Source organism: Astatotilapia calliptera, chromosome 5 (genome assembly GCF_900246225.1).
Source record: "Astatotilapia calliptera chromosome 5, fAstCal1.2, whole genome shotgun sequence".
Classification (NCBI taxonomy): domain Eukaryota; kingdom Metazoa; phylum Chordata; class Actinopteri; order Cichliformes; family Cichlidae; genus Astatotilapia; species Astatotilapia calliptera.
In genome coordinates this window covers 13,193,715-13,213,992 of record NC_039306.1, presented here as the reverse complement: position 1 = coordinate 13,213,992, position 20,278 = coordinate 13,193,715, and the positions used below count along the sequence as shown (strand labels likewise).

Sequence of the window (20,278 nt, the reverse complement as noted above, 5' to 3'; positions counted from 1 at the left end):
GAAGAAAAAAATAAGTAAAATGTAGACGAGGAGAATGAGATGAGAATGAGTTGGAGATAAAACAGAAGGGAGGAAGGATTCATTTTGCTAGATAGAGTCGCTAAGGATGACCAAGTCTGAAGCTTTAGTCTGTCTGTCTTTCCATATATATATATTCTCTTTTTCTCTAGTTCTCATCTTTTACTTACATCTACTATATTTTCTAACTTGTTTCCTTTTTTACTCTTTCATTGTGTCTTTTAATCTCGTATTTCCTCTATCACTATTTTCCCTGTCGTTCCCTGTCCCTGGCAGATGTCCAGACTCCCTGGTGAACAAACTGATCAGCTTATATTAATGTCTCTCTTTCCTTTTTTCTCTCTCTTGCAGTCTCTTTCTCTCTGTAATGCACACACAAAGCAGTTGCGTGACAGGAAGGCAGGTCATTCTAGGCAGGCACCCTCGCACACACACGCAAAGGCATGACTTGCATGCACATGCGCAGAGTGACAGAAAGAAAAAGACACAGACACACGTTTGTGCATGCAAGTGTACAGTAAGTGTGACTTGCATTGCAAAGACAGGAAATTAAACTCACACACTAAAATGGGATGAACCAGCAGGGGGCCTCTGATGGTGCAAATGTAAATTGAGACATAAATCATTCTGTCCATGCGGGAAATTACAGATCCAAACAAAAACAACATGTTTCATATGAGTAAAACATTGATTCTGTACAGGAAGGAACTGGCCGTTGGCTCCTTCGACTTACTCTGGCACCTCCTCTCACATCACTGTTGTGTAATGTAACAGATTCAGGGACTGCTTCTTGATCAAAATTACAAAAAAATTAATTTCGACTTGTCTCCTTGTGTTACTTTTTGCTTCCATTAACTTTTTGGTTTTTGTAAGTAATTTTGGTTTAAATGCCCCCAATTCTCTTTTTTACTACCTCATTTCTGCTTTTCTGTCTTCCATGGGATATCCTTTCCTGCCTCATATTGACAAAGTTATGTTAGGAAAAGACTGTGAACTATAAATAAAGTAAGCAAATAGAGATTGCTTTGCAAATGGTAATCTAAGGCTCTCTCTTTCAGAGCAAATAATATAGACTATATTTTTACAGTAAATATCTGTGTTGTTGTTTTTTTTATCAACCTTTGTTATTAAATAGTTGTGATTTGGAAGTAATATAAAGTTCAGTCTATGTGCACAGACTTATAAAACCTATTTAATGGATATAAGTTAAATGAGTGTATTCACTGGTAAGATTGGTAACTTCCTCATGGGGAACTGACCATTTCGTACTCTTACTAAAAGTGAATTTTGTTTCATTTTGTTTCAATTAATAACAAAATAATATCAAAAAACACAAACTTGTTAGAAAGCCTAAGTAGGATGACCAAACAGTCATGTAACATCACAGACTATCTGGTCTTTAAGTGATGACGTGATGAATCCTGCTTCTGGGCCCAATCTTTGTGTTTTTAACATGTTTTAATGCTTTGTATGAATAAATAAATAAATAAATAAATTCAAATTTTATTTGTCACGTACACAGTCATACACAGTACGATATGTAGTGAAATGCTTGGACAACTGCTCGTGACCTAAAGAAAACAAAAAAGGAAAGGCTATGAATAAGATAGGAAATAAATATGAAAAATTAAAAAGGGTAAATTTAACTAGGAAGGAATAAAATATAAATTAAGGTTAAAAATGAAATAACTGTACAACACAAATTAGAATGAAGGGTAAATTTAACTGGGAAGAATAAGATAAAGATAAATATATAAATTAAAGTTGAAAATTAAATAACTGTACAACAAAATACACAATACACAATATAGAACTATATAAGAATGTATGAAGAAATCTAAATATAAATAAATATATACACAATAACAGCAGCTGTACAAGCATTAACCGGAAATGAAGAATATAGTGACCAGTGTTGTGCAAAACCAAAGTCCAGAAAGTCCAGTGTGTGTGTAAGAACCATATGTGTGGGTCAGTACTGTGTGGTGGTGTGATTGAGAGACCGTATCGCCTGCGGGAAGAAGCTCCTCCTCAGTCTCTCTGTGTTGGTCTTCAGGGAGCGGAATCGCTTTCCTGACCTCAACAGAGAGAACAGTCTGTTGTTGGGATGGCTGAGGTCCTTCACGATCTTCCTGGCCTTGGTCCAGCACCGCCTGCTGTAGATTGAGTGCAGGTCAGGGAGCTCGGAGCGGATGGTGCGCTCAGCTGACCGCACAACCCTCTGTAGAGCTCGTCTGTCCTGCATGGTGCTGTTCCCGAACCAGGTTAAGATGTTTCCCGCCAGGATGCTCTCTATGGTGCACGAGTAAAAGTTCCTGAGCACCTTGGAGGGCAGTTGGAAGTCTCTCAAGCGTCTGAGGTGGTAGAGACGCTGTCGGGCCTTTTTCACCACGGTGTTGATGTGACAGGACCATGACAGGTCCTGCGTGATGTGAACTCCGAGGTATTTGAAGCTGTCCACTCTCTCCACTGGGCACTCGTTGATGACGGGGGTCTGGTAGTTCCTCTCCTGCTTAGTGCTGAAGTCCACTATCAGCTCCTTTGTCTTACTGACGTTTAGAAGGAGGTTGTTCCTCTGGCACCAGTTCTCCAGATTCCTAATCTCCTTCAGGTAGGCCGTCTCGTTGTTATCAGAGATCAGGCCCACCACGACGGTGTCGTCAGCAAACTTGATGATGGTGGTGGAGCTGGTAGTGGCCACGCAGTCATATGTGTACAAAGAGTACAGCAGGGGGCTCAGAACACACCCCTGGGGGGCTCCAGTGCTGAGAGTGGTGGAGGCTGAGACATGTCCGCCCATCCTTACTGCCTGTGGTCTGCCAGTTAGGAAGTTGGAGATCCACTGACACATAGATGAGCTGAGTCCCAGATGCTCCAGCTTGGTGGTGAGTGTGGAGGGAATTATGGTGTTAAATGCAGAGCTGTAGTCTATGAAGAGCATTTTAACATAATTCCCCCTTCTAGTGTCCAAGTGAGTGAGTGATGTGTGGAGGAGATGAGAGATGGCATCGTCTGTGGAACGATTTGGACGGTAAGCGAACTGTAGTGGGTCCAGTGTGTCTGGTAGTGAAGAAATGATGAAGTCTCTGACCAGGCGTTCAAAGCACTTCATCACTACTGAGGTGAGGGCTACAGGGCGATAGTCATTGAGAGAAGCAGGGTGGGGTTTCTTCGGGACAGGAACAATGATGGACTCTTTGAAGCATGTGGGGATCACCGACTGAGATAGAGAGATGTTGAATATCTCAGTGAACACAGGAGCTAGCTGGTATGCGCAGTCTCTTAGGATACGACCTGGGATGCCGTCTGGTCCTGCTGCTTTCCTGGTGTTCACGCTTTTGAAGGCTCTCCTTACTTCATGCTCGGAGATGACGAGCACGTTTCCGGTGCTGGCAGTATCTTCCTGTCTGCAGCCGTTAGCGCCGCTAACACTAGCATTGTTGGAGACCTTAGCTGCAGCCTCGAAGCGAGCATAGAAAGTGTTCAGCTCGTCTGCCAGAGTCACGGCCGCGTTCGTCATACCGGTTGTTGGTGCTTTATAGTCCGTTATTGTCCTTAGTCCCCGCCACAGGCTCCTAGAGTCACTCTGTTGGAGTTGTGACTCTAGTTTCCTCCCGTAGCGCTGCTTTGCCTCTTTCACCGCCCTCCGCACATTATATGACGCGGCTTTGTACGGGTCCATGTCCCCCGTCATGAGTCCCGTGTTGTAGGCAGCGGTGCGGGATCTCAGAGCGTCGCGGATGGTTTTATCCACCCACGGCTTCTGGTTGGGAAACGTTGTGATAGTCTTTGTCTCCACGGTATCATCCGCTAGTTTCCCGATGAATCCCACAACCGCTTCCGTAAACACGTTGACGTCATCGTCGGAGCTGTTTCTGAACATGCCCCAGTCTGCGTCATCGAGTGCGTCCTGTAACGCGGCCACCGATTGATCCGTCCAGCGCGCGACCTTCCTCTGAACCGGAACTTCCTGTTTCAGCCTTTGTTTGTATTTTGGCATGAGGAAGATGGCGGCGTGATCAGATTTGCCAAACGGGGGGCGGGATTGTGCCTTGTAGCCGTCCTTGACCGTAGTGTAGCAGTGGTCCAGTGTCCTTTCACCCCTGGTGTGGCAGGTGATGTGTTGATAAAAGTTTGGCGCTGCGCGTTTGAGGTTGGCGCTATTAAAGTCCCCCGTCACAATAAGCGCAGCGTCCCGGTGTTGTGTCTGGTGCTGTGTGAGTGCCTCATGCAGCTCGCATAAGGCGGTGACCGTGTCCGCTTGTGGTGGAATATAAACGGCACTTACAATGACCGATGTAAATTCCCGAGGTAGATAAAAAGGACAACACATGATGGACAGTAGTTCCAGATTTGGTGTGCAGGAGCGTGTGAGAGGAACAACGTTCGCACTGTTGCACCAGTTGTTGTTCACCATTAAACACACGCCGCCTCCCCTTGACTTCCCCGAGTCCCGTGTCCTGTCCATGCGGTGAACCGAGAAGAACTCGGCCGGCTGGATGGCGTGGTCCGGCACCGCTGGGTTCAGCCATGTCTCGGTGAAGCAGAGGAGATTGCAGTCCCGAATGTCTCTCTGGTTCTGAATGTATCTGGTTCTGTTTATTCTCAAAAAGCCCCTAAAAACAGTCAGTGATCACTGTCGCCCTCTCTCGGTTTTTATTACCGCTATTTATTTTAAAGCTCGGTTTTTAAAACCTTACGACGCAACTACAGCCCAGCTCATGCAGCAGTATATTAATGAATAACCTCGGATTGTGGATGAATTATCTCAGTTGTTCTCCTGACTTAAGTTCGGTCCGTTTACAGCATCGTGCCATGCGATTACATTTGTCCCTGACCATCGAGAATCCTCACAGCAACTTTTATTGAGTGGAAAGAAATTAGCGTTCATCCTCCACCTTCACTGTTTATATTATGCTAACATAGCTGTGTCACTAGCGATCACGTAGCACATCATTATATATCAGCTAGCCAAACTAAAGTAACCCTACAAACGCCACTGCTATTTACTTTCCTGTCTTCATTTATGTCGGAAGTGATAGCAGAGCTGTACGTCTTAATTTGTTTCAGAAACCTCTCTGTCAGGACAGGCTATATTATATTTAGATGGAAACTAGCGAGCTAACTTCTAACTGCGTTCAGTTTAATAAATTCCGTTTTCATGGATGCCTGGATGTTTAACTTAATTGTTACACCTGGTAGAGCAGCCACACTGATCATTTTATTATAGATGAAAGAATTTAGACATTTAACTCTCAGTGATGCCACTGTGATCGTTTGGCTTATGGACCTGCAGCGGAGTTTGGGCCCAGACACAGCTAATGATGTTAGACTTAAAGACTGGATAAGTATTTTTCAATCAAGACAAGGCTATGAAAAAACAATTATAAAGTGAGCACTTCAAAACCAAAGTCCAGAGGGGCTTAAAATTGTCTCACTACAAAATCAGCAAGTGTGGGCTTTGCCATGAACTTCTACAAAAGGAACTTTTGTAACTTTTGTAGCAGTTATAAACTCACACATGTTATAAATGTCAATACTGACACAAGCTTATAAGCCTGCCAAGTATTGTCATGTTTTATTAATTTATTTTCCTGTGTAACAGTACTAGTCTATAGTATAACTATATCTGTAGCATTTGATGCCATACAACTTTCTATATATCAAAAACATCCTAAAAAGAAAATATCATCTGGCCTCCAGCTTGTATTCAGTATTAAGGCTTCTGTGGTGACTAGCCTGTTTGATTCGGTACCAAAAAGCGTGTGTCATTTTATTTCACTCTGAAAGTCCGATGCAAGAGAATGTGTCTGTTTTGTATTGCAAAACCCCAAAATGTTTCCCAAGAGAAAGTAAGGAACCTTTTTGATAAGTTATTATCAGTTTTGACAGGTGATTGTGCATGCAATGTGTATGTCTGACTAAGTGGTAATAAAAGTTCATTTAGATACCTTAGATAACTCTTCAACACGTAGACATTCAAGTTCTTACTTACAAGAACAAAATTTTGTATAAATAACTTCTAAATGTTAAATAATTGTTCAGTTCCTGATGAAATTATAGAAGGTAAATGCACATATACAGGGAGTGCAGAATTATTAGGCAAATGAGTATTTTGTCCACTTCCTTCTCTCCATGCATGTTGTCTTACTCCAAGCTGTATAGGCTCGAAAGCCTACTACCAATTAAGCATATTAGGTGATGTGCATCGCTGTAATGAGAAGGGGTGTGGTCTAATGACATCAACACCCTATATCAGGTGTGCATAATTATTAGGCAACGTCCTTTCCTTTGGCAAAATGGGTCAAAAGAAGGACTTGACAGGCTCAGAAAAGTCAAAAATAGTGAGATATCTTGCAGAGGGATGCAGCAGTCTCAAAATTGCAAAGCTTCTGAAGCGTGATCATCGAACAATCAAGCGTTTCATTCAAAATAATCAACAGGGCCGCAAGAAGTGTGTGGAAAAACCAAGGCACCAAATAACTGCCCATGAACTGAGAAAAGTCAAGCGTGCAGCTGCCAAGATGCCACTTGCCACCAGTTTGGCCATATTTCAGAGCTGCAACATCACTGGAGTGCCCAAAAGCACAAGGTGTGCAATACTCAGAGACATGGCCAAGGTAAGAAAGGCTGAAAGACGACCACCACTGAACAAGACACGCAAGCTGAAACGTCAAGACTGGGCCAAGAAATATCTCAAGACTGGTTTTTCTAAGGTTTTATGGACTGATGAAATGAGAGTGAGTCTTGATGGGCCAGATGGATGGGCCCGTGGCTGGATTGGTAAAGGGCAGAGAGCTCCAGTCCGACTCAGACGCCAGCAAGGTGGAGGTGGAGTACTGGTTTGGGCTGGTATCATCAAAGATGAGCTTGTGGGGCCTTTTCGGGTTGAGGATGGAGTCAAGCTCAACTCCCAGTCCTACTGCCAGTTTCTGGAAGACACCTTCTTCTAGGGCGATTGTGGCTCAAGAGTTGGGAGTTCGCCTTGTAATCGGAAGGTTGCTGGTTCGAGCCCCGGCTTGGACAGTCTCGGTCGTTGTGTCCTTGGGCAAGACACTTCACCCGTAGCCTACTGGTGGTGGTCAGAGGGCCCGGTGGCGCCAGTGTCCGGCAGCCTCGCCTCTGTCAGTGCGCCCCATGGTGGCTGTGGCTACAATGTAACTTGCCATCACCACTGTGTGAATGTGTGTGTGAATGGGTGGATGACTGGATATGTAAAGCGCTTTGGGGTCCTTAGGGAGTAGTAAAGTGCTATATAAATACAGGCCATTTACCATTCAAGCAGTGGTACAGGAAGAAGTCTGCATCCTTCAAGAAAAACATGATTTTCATGCAGGACAATGCTCCATCACACGCGTCCAAGTACTCCACAGCGTGGCTGGCAAGAAAGGGTATAAAAGAAGAAAAACTAATGACATGGCCACCTTGTTCACCTGATCTGAACCCCATTGAGAACCTGTGGTCCATCATCAAATGTGAGATTTACAAGGAGGGAAAACAGTACACCTCTCTGAACAGTGTCTGGGAGGCTGTGGTTGCTGCTGCACGCAATGTTGATGGTGAACAGATCAAAACACTGACAGAATCCATGGATGGCAGGCTTTTGAGTGTCCTTGCAAAGAAAGGTGGCTATATTGGTCGCTGATTTGTTCTTGTTTTGTTTTTGAATGTCAGAAATGTATATTTGTGAATGTGGAGATGTTATATTGGTTTCACTGGTAAAAATAAATAATTGAAATGGGTATATATTTGTTTTTTGTTAAGTTGCCTAATAATTATGCACAGTAATAGTCACCTGCACACACAGATATCCCCCTAAAATAGCTAAAACTAAAAACAAACTAAAAACTACTTCCAAAAACATTCAGCTTTGATATTAACGAGTTTTTTGGGTTCATTGAGAACATGGTTGTTGTTCAATAATAAAATTATTCCTCAAAAATACAACTTGCCTAATAATTCTGCACTCCCTGTAAAAGCGCCGTTGTGCGCAACATAACCACTTTAAATGCAACATTTAATTTCTCTCCTTGGGTTAAGGTGATCATGTAGGATATTGCATTTGATGTTCAAGTGCAGTTAGCCAGTTTGCCTGGGTTTATTTATTTTTTAAATATTATTTTAGTTTGATGTAAAACATATATCTTTTATCTTAAAGCTTATGCTCTGCAGACTGTTGTTTTCACGCAAGCAAAAAGGTTTTTGTCAGAAACATACAACACACAACTCAACAATGACATACTAGCCTTGTCAGCTAGAGTGACCTAATGCAACACCACAGTCAGTAAACAAACTGAAATAAGCTTAGTATGCAACACAGTTTGAGTATATATATAGAAAAACAAAAGCAGCATTTAATTTTTATTCTTTGTTTGCTTCCACATAGCATGTGTCACCACTCTGACCACAACAATACTGAAAATAAACTAATTAACTAAAAACTAACTAAAAAACTGTACACATTATACAAATGCTTACAGTTTTTGTAACACATATATAAAGAACATCCACGCTTTCACTTTGAAAGAAGCAAACATTTGACATTTAAAGCACCTCTTTCATTTAATTTTAATATGAGATGATCCCATTTTAACATTTAAATGTTTGCTCTAAAATGATTTCTTTCAAAAAAATCTCGCCTTACACAAACTTAACATGCAGAAGTTTTTCAAACTCATTCACATTATTCACATTACTGCATGTAAGCTTCTTTTTATTGTCATTTTCTCTTGTCTAAATATAATTACATTATTTTGCAATTAATTTTTGTTGTGTATGTCAACCAAATAAGAAAGCCATTTTGACCAAACATTTTACTGGAGATTAAATCTTTGAAAGTGAGCATGGTCCAGAGTAAACATGGTTGTAGTCCTGTAAGAAAGACTGGTGTAGTGTGCTTTTAAGTACTTTAGTTGAAAACTGAGGTTTAAGGTACATTTATATCCATTATTTCTATTACTAAAGATGTCACATATTCCTACATAAAAATAAATGTTAGCTTAGCTTAATTTAACTATTTAGTCTTAAACTGTCATTCCAAAGAAGACGAAAAACAAAACAAATAAAAACAAACTAAGGAAACGCAGACATTGGTCTCATTAAAGTACTTTTTAACTATTTAAGAAAACAAACAAACAATAAACAAGACTAGTAAGTTGCTACCACTGCTTGCATGTTTTTAGCAAAATTAGCTAAACGAACATAAACTTCCCTTGTCAATTCTGTCATGAATTATTAAATGAAATTAACTCAAAGTCCTTGTTTGTTTAGTTGGAGACTCAGTAAAGCCTTCTACCATGACTGACATTGCGATGGATTCTTAAGGCTTCTAGCATGTAGCATAGTTAGCAAGTTGAGCATGGTTTGCAAGCTAAAGATAGCTTCCCTTCACCCCATAATCTATCAGGTATATGAGAAGAACTAATGACTCTAGCGTGTGTGTCTGTGTGTGTGTGTATGAAACATTAGATATGTATGCATGTTTAATTTTTAAACATTATAAAGATACTACATTTTCCTTACGTACATGACATTGCATGCTCAGAATGAGTAGTTGTTTCTACTGGAGCTCTGATGTATGAGATTTATAGGTACGTTTGCATACGCATAATATTTTTTCAATCCTTTAGCGTAATAATGACATCATCATCCTGCCCCTTCCACACCATCTCCCCCTCAAAGTCCAGCATCTTGTGTTTGCGGCAGCGAAGCAGAATGCCCACCACTTTGTCCGAGATTTTCACGTAGCGGTCAAAGAGACGGCCAAAAGTTATGATTGTTCTACCCTCTTTATCCTTGAAGCCCATGTCTCTTATAATCCAGACCATCTCCTCCATCTCCCTGTAGATGTGTTTCTGGGCCCTGTCTCCCCTCTCTGCTGTCTTGGAGCCTTCTTTGGGTCGTCCATAGCCAGAGTCACCCTTGTGGAGGCGCTGGGCCATAGCATACTCATAGTCAAATTCCTCACTGAAGGGATTGAGCTTCTGGCCTTCAATGTGCTGTTCGGACCACTGTTGCCAGCGACTTCTGATGTCACCCGTGGTGGCAATTTTAATCTGTAGAAAGGTTAAAATCAAAACTGAAAAATCCATTGAAACCTTTTCAAGGAAACAAAAGCGCAAAGCAACACATGTCTTTTGAAATTTATTAAAGAGGAGTACATAGGTCGTCAAAACATTTGTGTATTGTTCATTTAGCGCTGGGTGAGCTTAAAGCAAAAGAAAAACCTGCAGTGTATTTCATCACTATAGGAATCTGTAGAGTTATTAACCCTTAGTCCTTTTAAAAACTATGTTTTAGTTGGTGAAATTGATCCCTAGTCTGTCGATAAATACAGTGAGACTGCACATGTGCAAATAAAGAAGCATGGATGTAAATAAATGAGTACTTGGAAATGAGAACCTTATATAAACCAAAGGAGAGGGTGTCCTAATCTTTCTTTAGTATATTTTTTTCAGAAAAACTTTTTCCACCCCCACAGTTCCCCACTCCACCCCGATTCCCCTGGTATGTGTCTTAGCTTTCCAGAGCTTCGGAAGAGTGTCATCAGATCTCTTTGGTATTTGATCTATGAAATCTTGAGATGTGTCACGGAGGGACCTTCCACAAAACTCTGTGAACTTTCAAGATGATAATGCTGCTATTCCTTATTTTTCTTTCTATTAATGTCTCACCTTAGACTTTAACGTGTTGTGAATTGAACTGATCTGAATTTGTAACATTTGTTTTTACTCTATGCTAATAAAACAGTGTTGGCATGGATTTGAGCAGTGGTAAACACTTATTTACAATTTTTTTTTCATTAACTGCAAATGGCATACTTTAACTCGCGTTTATTTTAGAGGGAAATATTTAACCATGAGCTTTTAAATTGCAGCGTCGGTGAAATTCAATAACGCATGCATATAATATTTTCTGAATTTAGTTTCTTTGATAGGTTACTTCATTTTCATTTAACGCCTGATATGCTGAAGTTAGTTAGCATTTATTACTAAAGTGCTACTACTATTGTTACTTTTTATGCTAATATATGTTTGCAGATAAATCATGGGTCATGTAAACTGGTTTAATTTGATAGGTGTTGTTTGCTGTCGGCACACACAGCCATTTTCAACAGTTCTACATTCTTTTAGCTTCTCTTTTGCCTTTTTACTAGCAGATAAAAGATTTATGAATAGCAGTGTTACCTTTTTGGTATGCCCATCACTTTTTTCTCTGTATTCCTTAAGTCTCGTTTAACTTGATAATGCACACCTTTGATGCTTTAACAGGATTTTTGAACAACACAAAGCAAAAATACACAGCAATAAAACAAAAATAATTTCAGAAACCATTTTTCTTCATATTTTGATTATAATTGCACTGTCTCTCTCAGTGTCTCATATTACCTCGAATTCATGTCCTTCATTGACCTCTCTCCCTTCACCCTGTTTTCCTCTCGCTGACTGTTCCACCTGAAGGTCAGGGTGTAACTATATTTATTTACATATATTCCACTGCACTGCATTCCAGCATGTGTTTTATGATCTGGACTTGCTCTCTGGCAACCCCTTTAACATGTCTAGAGGGCCACTAAAAAAGCCTTTGCCTTTTATGGGAGAGATTTCAGTATTGCAGTTATGTAACTGTTATGATGTTTGGTGTCCATGAGGGAGTTGGATTTCTTCAGGTGACATCAAAGGCACTTCTGCTTAATCTTGTTTATTCACACTGTGTGACTTGTTCTATTTTAGGGGAATTTATTCTCCTTTGTGTCTTTGACTGGGGGACATTTAATATAGTTGTAAAAAGCCGACTTGTCAAAAACTCTGCAAAATACTCCGCCTCTTTTGTAAGGCTGTCATTACCAAAACATTCAGTGACAGTTACAAATAACCTCTAAAATAAAGAGTTGTGGAGCTTTTCTGCTATCAGTGTGCTTTCACGTGTCTTTCTACACTTTATAATAATAACTAAGAAAAAGTATCCCTGAATAGCTTTTCTTCTCTTTTATTTGACTTATTATGTGAAATTTTTTAAATAACAATATCAATGTTGGGTACAGGGAAACGTGACAGTTAAATCTAATGCAAGTGTATCTAAAGATATTTTGAAGAAACCTCTTATAAAGATGTTGTGGTTAGATATTATGTAAATATCCAATTGTCTCTGACTTATGTTATCATTCATGTTAATGTGTTTCACGTCATGCTAGTCCAACAATTACTTTTCTTTTATTTTAGTATTTTGCACTTATTTTGCACTTATTCCTCCTCCCGTAAACCATGCTATAAATATATTTTTTAAAATGATTGAAAGATGAAACAACACTTTATAAAACCAAAATAGTAAGAAGAAGAATGTTTTAAGGGTTAAAGAAAAACCTAAAATTTTGGATAAATCTCTATGGATTTGTCAATGTGATCAAAATGTTGATTGATCTACCTTTAAACCTGAATACATTTCTAACAGTTTTTTTAAAACTATATTGATATTGTTTAAACGTATCGTTAAAGATCTTTGTTATTAGCCACTCTACCTTTGGCCTGTTGGTCTGCTTTTTAGACTGGAGCTCGCCATTTTCGGTTTTAGATTCATTGTTGTCGCTGAGCCCATTTTCCTCTCCCAACCCGCTGTCATCTGTGTCCACGCTGCTGCTTCTTGACCCCAACTTCTTCTCCTGGAGCTTTAGTTTCCTGTTCTGTATCCTCCCGCCTCCTTCTCCACTTTGTAGTGCCCTCATCTGCCGCCGCCGTGTTGGTGATTCGTTGCCCATGAATGGCTTGGTCTCCTCAGGACCTGACTCCATCTTGCCACGAATGGCATTAACTACATCGCTGCTGCTGCACTCGCTGCGTTTTGGCTGAACGGTCTTGTTTACAGAGCAGGTTCTGATCTTATTCTCACTATTGTCACTGGGATCTGCTAAGATTACACGTGGGGTAACTGTAAGTTTAACAACATGGTTGCGTTCTTTTTTATCTTCCTCCTCCACAGATGAAGGCATCCAGCCACTTGGCATGGCTTCTTGCTTGCCAGCATGTTCTTTAGCCCATCCCTGCCAACTTTTAGCCAAATTGGCCACCATAGCAGCACATTTTATCTTCTTTACAGTCCGTTTGAAAGCCTGTGGATCCCGGGATGAAACTGTAGTGATCCCACTGCTACTCATGGTGAATTTCCAACGTATTCACTTTTATTGCCCGTATAATAATCTACTCTTGCAGGTGATGTCGTTATTTCTAGCTTCAGTTTTGGTCAATTGGCTTAAGATGCCAAAAAGTCTTGAAAAAATATTTCGTCACGTGAAAATTCTAGCGAGTTAACTTAATGCTTAAAAAAGGCTGAAGTGAATCTTAATGGATTCAGCTTCCTAAGGTTTCAGCTCAAATCTTAAAGACTTCAAACTTGTAAAGTGAATCTTTCCAAATGATCATCAGTGTTCCTCAGCCTTTATAGCCACGATGGATCTTTACGGAAATATCCACACCCTTCCAGATAAGTTGGTCAGTGGGTGAGCTGCTGGTGTGAAGAGTGCAAGGACTTTGACTTTAATCCCCTGCTGAAGCCCCTCTGGCTCCATACTGGCCTTTAAAAAGGGAAGGGTCATAAACGAAGTGATGGGCATCTAGTCCACGTGAGACAGGAAAAGTACGGTGTCACCATACTTGTTTCTAACACACACACACACACAAACATGCGCTGTGACTGTGGAGTGGAATTTCTCCCAGTGCTATCCAGAGAACAGGTGTCCACTTCTTTTTTAGTGTCTCTGTGGTTTCTGTCATCACACACACATACTTGCACAACACAAACAGGCCTTTGGTCTGAGTCAGCCAGTAATACATAGGTGACCCCACATATATGTGCCTCAGTTTATTGTTTATATATAGGCATGTTTTCATTCAAATGCTACCTAAATTTATTAGATGACAACATGTGCTTAGATCACTTGTGGTGGCTCACGTACATACGAAGCAATAGGCGTGATCGCCTGCGTGTCTGTGCATGTGTGGGTAACTATTTCAGTCTCTGAGTCTGTGAATATGTGAGTGGATGTGTTATGATTCTAATAAGGCACAAGCACTTTGGACACTGAAGTGAGGATTCTGTGAAAAGTTTAAACATATCTATTTGTAAATTAAAAAGAGAAGACACTTCAGTCCATTTTATCTTCTGTATACTTGCTTACATTTTAATTGAGGTCTGTGGCTGTTAAATCTGATTCAGTGTTTTCTGTCTGTTCATGTAATCCCAGAGTGGCACCGTGATGTTCAGACCAAGACTCTTCCAAAGCCACATCATCAACAGGACTCCTTGTTCTCACAACTGTCCCTGTTGCTCAGGATAGTTTATTGGAGTAATCTTGCTGGGTGTCCTGAGTTCAGATTTAAATGTTACATGATAGAAATTTGAAGTGCCTTAAATGTGCATACTACTGTAAACAATTTCAGTAAGTGAGGGAATTGTCCAAAATCTGTGTCTGTGTCTAAGTAGAAGTTGAAGAAATCTTTAAAATTCGAGCATTCAAAGACAAGTTCTGAAGCCTCTGCACTGCTGTCCCATTGATCTGTTGTACAATATCAGATACCTTTTATGATTAAAAAAATCATTGAAATGATTTGCACAAGTGCAAGCTTGCAGTCTTTCACTTTTTCAATTTATTTATCTAATGCCTGTTGTTGAGTATGTGTTAAATTCCATATGATGCACCAGAATGACTTTAAGCGTCCAGCAACATTTTTTTTATTAATTAATTTATTATTTATGTATTTGTATTTTTATATGTATACATGTAATAAGAATGATTTTGTCGGTCCTAGTTAAGGAAACAGGTGTCACACAGTCATAATAAGTAGAGAAATTGCAGAATCTACAATAAATAAAACTAAGTATATCATTTTTAAATATTTGGTACATTCAAAACAGTAGTAATAGAAATGCAGATCCTTAACTATCGTGCACATGCCGCAAATAAACAGTAACTATTGAAGTGCATTGTAAAGGAAAATGTAAAACTGAGAATTATGTGCAAAATAGAAATTAAAAGTTGTAGTAGAAAATATTTCTTTTCTATCTATCTAACAGTAATTCTTTCTGCTTTGATATATGTGCCTGTAATCTACTGAGGGCCCTAAAAGAAATATTTATGCATGAACTTCTGTTACCTTGCTTTAAAATTTACATGACTTCAAAATAAATTTTCTTTAAAAAAAATGAACAAGTAAATTGACTCTTCAATTTAATTGATAAACCAAATAAAGAATAAAAATTTTGCATATGATGTTCATAATGCGTTTATGAAAATCAAAATTAATTCAGTCCTGCAAAAATATTTCTGTATCTGATACACAGCCAAACAAAGCTTCTGAGTGTCTGTCGACTAAAATAGCCAAATGAGGGGCCAAGCTGTCACCAGCTCCGGTTACTGGTGTGCATGTTTGTTTCTGTGTGTGTGTGTGCGTGTGCGTGCGTGCGTGCGTGCGTGCGTGCAGGCATTTAAGGTTCTCATCCTCATTCTAACAGCTGCTTCCTGTGCACACTCCCACCGTATGTTGTACACGGCAGGCTTGCACAGAAATAGACGTGCCTGGCACTAGAAAGCAATGAAAAAGGTTTGAGAGCTGGGTGTAATGAGTCACATATTTATACATGACTTAATCAGAGGAAAAGATTTTTATGCTGTTTGTGAACCATGAGTCACAGAATTATAATGTGATGTACTTTGTTGATCACTGTGGGAAAAACTTTTTGTGTTTCTGAATGTGAGACTCAGAACAGGTTCAGTGGATGAGCACACTTTATATATATATATATATATATATATATATATATATATATATATATATATATGTGTGTGTAAATATATATATATATATATATAATAAACACCCAGCACGCCCCTGCGGGCGGTTTATCCTTCAAGCTCGGGTCCTCTACCAGAGGCCTGGGAGCTTGAGGGTCCTGCGCAGTATCTTAGCTGTTCCCAGGACTGCGCTCTTCTGGACAGAGATCTCCGATGTTATTCCCGGGATCTGCTGGAGCCACTCGCCTAGCTTGGGAGTCACCGCACCTAGTGCTCCGATTACCACGGGGACCACCATTACCTTCACCCTCCACATCCTCTCGAGCTCTTCTCTGAGCCCTTGGTATTTCTCCAGCTTCTCGTGTTCCTTCTTCCTGATATTGCTGTCATTCGGAACCGCTACATCGATCACTACGGCCGTCTTCTTCTGTTTGTCTACCACCACTATGTCCGGTTGGTTAGCCACCACCATTTTGTCCGTCTGTATCTGGAAGTCCCACAGGATCTTAGCTCGGTCATTCTCCACCACCCTTGGGGGCATCTCCCATTTTGACCTCGGGACTTCCAGGTTATACTCGGCACAGATGTTCCTGTACACTATGCCGGCCACTTGGTTATGGCGTTCCATGTATGCCTTGCCTGCTAGCATCTTGCACCCTGCTGTTATGTGCTGGATTGTCTCTGGGGCATCTTTACACAGCCTGCACCTGGGGTCTTGCCTGGTGTGATAGACCCCAGCCTCTATGGATCTTGTACTCAGAGCTTGTTCTTGTGCTGCCATGATTAGTGCCTCTGTGCTGTCTCTCAGTCCAGCTTTGTCCAGCCACTGGTAGGATTTCTGGATATCAGCCACCTCCTCTATCTGCTGGTGGTACATACCGTGCAGGGCCCTGTCCTTCCATGATGGTTCCTCGTCTACCTCCTCTTTCTTGGGTTTCTGCTGCCTGAGGTATTCACTGAGCACTCGGTCAGTTGGGGCCATCTTCCCAATGTATTCTTGGATGTTCATTGTCTCATCCTGGACTGTGGTGCTGACAGTCACCAGTCCCTGGCCCCCTTCCTTCCGCTTAGCGTATAGCCTCAGGGTGCTGGACTTGGGGTGAAACCCTCCATGCATGGTAAGGAGCTTTCTTGTCTTTATGTCAGTGGCTTCTATCTCCTCCTTTGGCCAGCCTATTACCCCAGCAGGGTACCTAATCACGGGCAGGGCGTACGTGTTGATGGCCCGGATCTTGTTCTTACCATTCAGCTGACTCCTCAGGACTTGCCTGACCCTCTGCAGGTACTTGGTGGTTGCAGCTTTTCTAGCGGCCTCTTCATGGTTCCCATTCGCCTGCGGGATCCCCAGGTACTTGTAACTGTCCTCTATGTCTGCAATGTTGCCTTCTGGTAGTTCAATCCCCTCAGTTCTGACTACCTTCCCTCTCTTTGTTACCATCCGACTACACTTCTCCAGTCCGAACGACATTCCAATGTCATTGCTGTATAGCCTGGTAGTGTGGATCAGTGAATCGATGTCTCGTTCACTCTTGGCATACAGCTTGATGTCATCCATGTACAGGAGGTGGCTGACAACTGCTCCGTTCGTAGTCGGTATCCGTAGCCAGTCTTGTTAATGATCTCACTGAGGGGGTTCAGGCCTATGCAGAACAGCAGTGGGGACAGAGCATCTCCTTGGTAGATCCCGCACTTGATGGTGACTTGTGCTATGGGCTTGGAGTTGGCCTCTAGTGTTGTACGCCACATCCCCATTGAGTTCCTGATGAAGGCTCTTAGGGTCCCATTGATCTTGTACAATTCTAGGCATTCCAGTATCCAGCTGTGGGGCATTGAGTCATAGGCCTTCTTGTAATCAATCCAGGCAGTGCACAGGTTGGTCAGTCTGGTCTTGCAGTCTCGGCTGACTGTTCTGTCTACCAGTAGCTGGTGTTTTGCGCCTCTGGTATTCTTGCCAATTCCTTTCTGTGTCCCGCTCATGTATTGACCCATGTGCCTGTTCATCTTAGCCGATATGATGCCTGACAGGAGCTTCCATGTAGTACTGAGGCAGGTTATTGGTCGGTAGTTGGAGGGGACCGGTCCCTTCTTGGGGTCCTTGGGGATCAGGACCGTCCGGCCTTCAGTTAGCCATTCCGGGTGTCTCTCGTTAACTAGCAGCTGGTTCATTTGTGCTGCCAGACGCTCGTGGAGTGCAGTCAGCTTCTTCAGCCAGTAGGCGTGAACCATGGTGCTGTCCAACTCTTCATACTGGAGACCCTTTCTTGGATATCTGCCACTGTGATGGTTACTGGACCCTGTTCAGGGAGGTCGCTGTGGTCTGCCCTCAGATCCACTAGCCACTGAGCATTGCCGTTATGGGTTGCGTCCTTCTCCCATATGCTCTTCCAGTATTGCTCCGTCTCCATATATATATATATATATATATTAGGGGTGCAACGATATTCGTATCGATATTGAACCGTTCGATACAGTGCTTTCGGTTCGGTACGCATATGTATCGAACAATACAACATTTGTAATTTATTTTATCAACTTTCCTTCCGACGATGCTGTCTGTGTTGAGCGCTCAGTGAATCTGTGTTCGACTACTCCGCCTAGGCTGCACTGTCGAGCGCAGATCCACTGAGCGCTCAACACAGACAGCATAGTCAGAAGGAAGACCGCAGGGCAAGCTAGCAAGACACATGGACCTCCCCCACCCTCATTCAGATCTGGCGTTTGGAATTATTTTGGTTTTCATGTGACGTATGACCCTGAAGGTAAGCGAGTCATGGACTAAAGTAAAACAGTATGTTGGATGTGCCATGCAATGCTCAATTACATGGGTGGGAGCTAGTGTGTTAGCGCAGTTAGCTCGTTAACGTGTTGGCCGTCTAGCCCCACACACGGGGCGATCGGCGGTAGCTCGTTAACGGAGATTTGCCGTGTTGTGGCGTTAAGGTCATTTCAACGAGATTAACCTGAAAGCACTAGTGGGAACACAACGAATATGACTGCACATTTACGCCGACATCATCCTAGTGCAAAGACCAAAACAACAAGCATGCTACTAACTTTAGCCGAGTCATTTAGACAGCTGTTAGCACATGATTCTCCTTATGCTGCTGAGAATATAGCCCAGAAGAAGCGGATAGTATAGCTTTTATTTTGGAAAGAGACATTTCTCTGTAATAAACTCTCTTTTCCAAAGATGAGTGATTCCTCAATCAGATACAGGGCTTGCAATATCGCTAGCCCGACGTCCTGGAGCTAGCGATTTTTTTCAGTCGGGCTACCAAAATCTATCTCTGCCCTGCCCGTCGGGCTATTGTAGGAAGGAAAAATATATGTCAATGCTTTTGCATTCTTTCAGAAATGTAGCTGGGTAATTATGTCATTGGCATCTGTGAGCCACTGTCAATATGTGACATATTGAAATCGGGTTTGAATTTGCGCTTGTTTTTTGCTTTCACTTTGCAATCGTGCGAACTGTGTATAGAGAGCGACAGCACTGATCTGTGAGTGATGATAATTTGTGCACCAATTCCTCTGACATCGTCTTATTAATCGTTAGTTTACTATGCAAACATGACAAGTGAAATCTCGCGCAGCAAGCTTAAACATGTGAGAGGTTGATTGCGCAGAGAATCGCTGAGCTTATGTGAGTGCGTGTGTAAAAGCAGCAGGATTTATATTTGACTACGATGACCTTCACAGACAGATATATATTTTAGTTCTGCTGAGCCAAATAAGACAGGTCAGGGTGAAGAAGTGACAGCCAAAGAAAAGCTTACCACAAAACGGAGAAGTTATGACAAATCAGACTATAAGGCAAAAAGAAAGTGCAGCTTTATGGTTTCATGGACAAAATAATTTCTGTGGCTGCAATATGACGAGCTATATAACCAGGGGTGCACATAAGTGGTCCGCAGGTGCGCATTCGCTGTCAAAATAAAAAACACGCACAAGGGTTAGGGTTAAATTTAAAAACTGTACTTTTGAGTTAAAATATATATTTATAATTTTAATAAATGACAAATTAAAAAGGCATGAACATTTTTTTGTATCGAAAAAATATCGAACCGTGACACCAAAGTATCGAACCGAACCGTGAATTTTGTGTATCGTTGCACCCCTAATATATATATATATATATATATATATATATATATATATATATATATATATATATATATATATATATATATATAGAGAGAGAGAGAGAGAGAGAGAGAGAGATTTGTCTGGAACTTCTTTACTGAAGAGGTTCACATTTGATTTAAACATTTTGACTGAGCTGTTTTTGATTATAAAACATAGCAAAGGTTTTGGTCCTAAAAGTTTTGTATTTTGACCCATATCTCCCCTTATCTCACATTGTCAGGCCTCCCTGTTCATACACATTGTGATAAGCTATCATTTTACAGGAGTGAATAACAAGCTGTGGAATGCATGGAAAAAAGCAACACAAACATTAAAGGTGTAACTCTTTGGAAT

General features: G+C 41.3%; 1 protein-coding gene across 1 annotated transcript; it reads right to left on the bottom strand.

Annotated features, from left to right (window-relative positions):
- Positions 1-8,366: 8,366 nt before the first annotated feature.
- Positions 8,367-13,604, bottom strand: abraa (actin binding Rho activating protein a). Its single transcript, XM_026167304.1, has 2 exons — positions 12,536-13,604; positions 8,367-10,073 (listed from the first exon to the last, which is right to left on the bottom strand). Exons 1-2 carry the CDS (start codon positions 13,166-13,168, stop codon positions 9,636-9,638), a joined length of 1,071 nt encoding a protein of 356 aa, XP_026023089.1. The 5' UTR covers positions 13,169-13,604; the 3' UTR covers positions 8,367-9,635.
- Positions 13,605-20,278: the final 6,674 nt, after the last annotated feature.

Bases quoted from the DNA above. Each gene is read 5' to 3' on its own strand.
- abraa (XM_026167304.1), bottom strand. From the start codon at position 13,168: ATGAGTAGCAGTGGGATCACTACAGTTTCATCCCGGGATCCACAGGCT. The intron at 10,074-12,535 runs GTAGAGTGGCTA...ACCTTTCTACAG, and splicing joins AGCAGACCAACAGGCCAAAG to ATTAAAATTGCCACCACGGG.